The following is a 4,288-nucleotide window of genomic DNA, read 5'->3' on the forward strand; positions in this document are numbered from 1 at the left end:
AGGATCGTTTGCATCTGCCTCTCCTTATTTGTACATGCCAAAAACTTTCCAAGGATAATGCAAGCGCGATAACTTTTACATTCAGAGCATTCCAATGTACATAAAAATATTTAAGTAAATCTTAAAATTCATTTACTAATATATTATTATTTTTCGCTAACAGCAATGATTCTGTTGCTTTATCTTTTCAACCAATTAGAAAACAATATGGAGCCGTGGCAAAATTTCCCAGGTTTTTCCCCACCTTGTGTATTTTTATCAAACCGTGCGTGAGAAAAAGTACAATTTGTTTGCAGAAAACGAAATATGGAAATGATTGAGACATAATATACTCTATTTCTCTGAAGGGGGAGCATACTCCATGTGCCTGTGTCTTAATATGTGTGTTTAAAAATTCAGGGTAGTTTTAGTATTGAAAGCATTGCAATACTTTATAAATGATAATTATAACTATAATTATAAAAAAAAAAACAGGATCATCTCAAAAATATTTATTCCAAGATTTTTTTTTCCATTTTTTTGGACAGTTTTCATACATTATTTTATTATTTTTTAATTTTGGTTCATGTCATGTATCTCAGGAATTATAAACATCATTAAGTCATTTAATCCAAACACATGCACCAATTCAAACTTATATACATATCAATTTGTGCTACATTACATTGTGATATCTGGTAAATATCATTTATCATATGTATTGTACATACAATTTCGAAATAGCAAAAGCCTGACAGTTTTCATTACTATGGTGATAATTCCTATTTATTGGAGAGAAATTCGTGTACGTTTTGGAATTCTTCAGTGTTTCCGAAGACCACGTTCACTTGTTCTATCGCTTTAAGTTTCACACCTAGAATCCCATTGTTCCCATCATTCCAGGAAACTTCTTTATCATAACCTCTGCCATTTTCTCTGAACTTGCTATAGCTTAACCTTTTCATGCAAAAACTTTCTCCGTTAAGACATGTTTCCATGAGAGACATATCATTGTCACCAGGACGTACTCCCAATTCCCACAATTTTCTAACCATCTCTGGTCTACCTAGATACACAGCTACGTGTAATGCCGTCGGCAGACTACTGCTATTACGGCAAAATGCAAATTCTTTGTCGTACTTCAGGAGGCAATCTATAATATCACCATAGTTATGCATTATAATATAATGTATGATACTATTTTCATATTCATCAACGACAAAAGATATGTCAAGACTCATACATTGATTCTCTTTTTCTAGTAAAATGTTAATCATATTTTCAAATTCTTTACTTTCTGGAACTGAGAGTCTAATACATCCAAAGTCACCTGGAAGGTCGAAAAAAGCTTCTTGATGTCCATATCTGAGTCCTAGTAAAGCTGTTTGCAAAACAGAATAACCTTCTGATTTTTTTTCTCTTATATCTTGGCCAAGATTTATAAACTTTTTTAATAAAGATGACCTTCCAGCAAAAGCAGCAAAGTGAACACATGACCAATTGTATTTTGCCTTTGTCGGTATGTGTACTTTCAGTATCATATTCACCAAGTCCTCCCATCCTTGAATAATACAAAAATGAAGAGAGGTCAAACCGTCATAACTTGCATACAGTGCATCACAAAGGCCCGGTAGATCAGAGAGATCAGAGTACTTGCAGATATATGGTAATATTGCCATTAATGTAGTTTTTTCATCATAAAGCAAAAAGAAATCTGCAAGCACGTTCCCTATATACCTAGCAGTTATTTCAAACTTAGGCTCACTCATCTGTCTAGTATGATGGGGACCATAACATTCTAGAAGTTCCCTGAACAACACATTTTACTGCAAGAGATGAAAAATTAAGTCCCGATTTGTGAATAGCAGATAATGGAACAAAGAAAACAACCTTTCTGTCATTTCCCAATTGCACAGAATAGACACGAACTCCGGGTCCTGACATCCTGAATGAAGCAAGATATCTATGGCTACAAATGGTATAATATCAATTTCTTTACCGTCACCATCATCACCACGTAGTAGTCTCTGTGCCAGATCCTCATAGTGACGTCTTGGAATCTTTAGAATAACCTCACAAGGTTTAGGCTCATAGTTTTCCGTGCGGATCAACTCATGTAACTTCCTTCGACTACAATGATTTATCACAATATCTGGAGCTAGTTGTCCAAATGACACCATAACCGCCTCGAGAATAGTTTCATGTGAAAATTTATAAAAGTGCTCAGTGCTTGATTTTGACAAAAAAATACCATTTAAGTCATTAATTGCATCTTTCAAATCAACTTCAGTGATATTAAAGATATGTAATTTTCCAGAAATAGTTTTGAGCAAAGTCTCAGACACAATATTTGTTTCCACGCTCCCATTAATAAATGTATAACATAAAACACTATATTTTACTTTATCACTTATGTTTCCACATTTTCCTTGTCGCATTGTTTCTATTGCTTTAAAAATGTTTTTATCAGGACGTTGAAAGTATGAAGGACCAAGCTGAAAAAAGTCTGGTCTAGTGAAAAACTGAAAACATGTTAAAGGGAATCCGTAATACGAATCGGTAAAATGTATCTTCTCCTTCTCTTTTAGAGAGAGTTTATATATTGCATTCAAACCATTTTTCTCTGAATAATAGGCAAAACGTTCACCACATAGCTCTGAGGCCTTAAAATTGCAATTGCATTCATAAGCTTCTATTATTTTTGATTTATCTTGTTTCGTAAGATTTTCTTCTAAAGAAAGGTCGACTATATTTTCTTCATCAAGAATTTCATGTATTACATGCATTTTTGCCTCATTTAATACGTTTCTTCTGAGTCCAATCAACACGTAAATCTTCCCAGTTTTTGCACTTGAAAATATTATATCAAGTTGATTTTTCCATTTCTGAATTGCACCAGGATCTAGATTTGATGAACCAAAAACATCATCTAAATAAACGAGATATTGATGAGTAGGATTAATAACTTTATCCCATTGTTCTGGAGATTTTATCAACACGGGTGTGTAGGTAGATGATAATGAAGGATTTGACATCTCACACATGACTTGGTACACTGTAGTTGTCTTCCCAGCTCCTGCTTTCCCCGTGAGAATAGCTATATGGTTGGCTCTTAGTTTGTCTATAGTGGTTTGTACACCTGATATTCTTACGCTCACCTTTTTAAGCTTCTGACCTTTCAGAGCAGCTAATGTATTTTCTTAAAATTAGAAAAAAAGAATTGTGAAAAATATTAGTTTCAAGCCTTTGTTTTAAAGTATCAGATAAATTCTATGAAGCTAAAATGTAAATGTGTCGAGATTACAATGCAAACGTGTCTTCTCGTTTCCTTTCACGTAGAAAGATAATTTTTCTGTAGAGTTTTGTATAAATTATAATTTGGCTACATACTTACGGATGATATTTTTTCTTTCGTGATCTGAGAGCATTTCTGTTTTGAAGAAATAAATAAATAGTTAGTCAAAATCTAATTTCAGTTTTTTCCTCTCTCTTTTATCTCACAAATTAACAAATTGAGGACAATGAATCTTTGATATAACAGAAACGACTCTACATTTATAAACGATAAATAATTTTATTTGTTATACTTTTTGGTACATTTCTCTCCATCTTATACTGGAAATGAAACTGTGTCCTCTGCCTTTTTTGTTCATGCTTCAGTTTCGATATCTCAGTTCCTTGTTTCTTTTGCTTGTTTTTCAATTCTTTAATTTCCTTTTCTTGTTTAAGTTGTTCTGATTTTCGTTTTTCCCCTTGTTGTATGATTTTAGACTGTTCTTTTTTCAACTCCTGTGTAACCCCTTTAAAATAGTTATAAATTAGAGATTAATTCATGTGTGGAAAAAAGAAGATTAATCGACAAAAATTTTGAATACAGAAATAAATAACACCGTTATCATACTGAGTGATTGAAAAACAAGATGACAAAAACTGTACCGTAACACTTTACTTGAAACTATGCAATAGCTATAAATACAGTAATGATCCCTGATTTTGTCTCAGTTTTGTGGTAAGGTTTATTGCAATCAGACTAAAACTGTAGGGAAAGCAGGCGATTGAAAGAACTTTAAGGGGATTCTTATTTTTAGTAACCATGCCAACAATTTTCATCAAAATAAAAAAATCGTATACACGCATTTGGTAAAAACCTGACCCCATCCACTGAATAAGAAAAGGGTATATAAGACTGCTAAGTGTAGTCTAAGTGAATTCCAATTAATATTGATATCGGACCAAAACTGTAGGAGAATCGGTGTTTTGAAAGAATTTGAAAGAAACTTCCATTTTCCGTAGAATGACAAGACTCATC

At 32.8% G+C, this 4,288-nt stretch overlaps 1 protein-coding gene across 1 annotated transcript; it reads right to left on the bottom strand.

The window, feature by feature from the left end:
• Positions 1-690: 690 nt before the first annotated feature.
• LOC134244475 (uncharacterized) lies at positions 691-3,408 on the bottom strand. Its single transcript, XM_062726742.1, has 2 exons — positions 3,374-3,408; positions 691-3,178 (listed from the first exon to the last, which is right to left on the bottom strand). Exons 1-2 carry the CDS (start codon positions 3,405-3,407, stop codon positions 1,803-1,805), a joined length of 1,410 nt encoding a protein of 469 aa, XP_062582726.1. The 5' UTR covers position 3,408; the 3' UTR covers positions 691-1,802.
• Positions 3,409-4,288: the final 880 nt, after the last annotated feature.

This window comes from Saccostrea cucullata, unplaced genomic scaffold, assembly GCF_032062105.1.
Source record: "Saccostrea cucullata isolate Sc308-1 unplaced genomic scaffold, CSIRO_AGI_Scuc_v1 ctg3546, whole genome shotgun sequence".
Lineage (NCBI taxonomy): Eukaryota > Metazoa > Mollusca > Bivalvia > Ostreida > Ostreidae > Saccostrea > Saccostrea cuccullata.

Coding starts and splice junctions, on each gene's coding strand:
- LOC134244475 (XM_062726742.1), bottom strand. CDS start 3,407: ATGCTCTCAGATCACGAAAGAAAAAATATCATCC. Junction 3,179..3,373: donor CGAAAGAAAAAATATCATCC/GTAAGTATGTAG, acceptor TCTAATTTTAAG/AAAATACATTAGCTGCTCTG.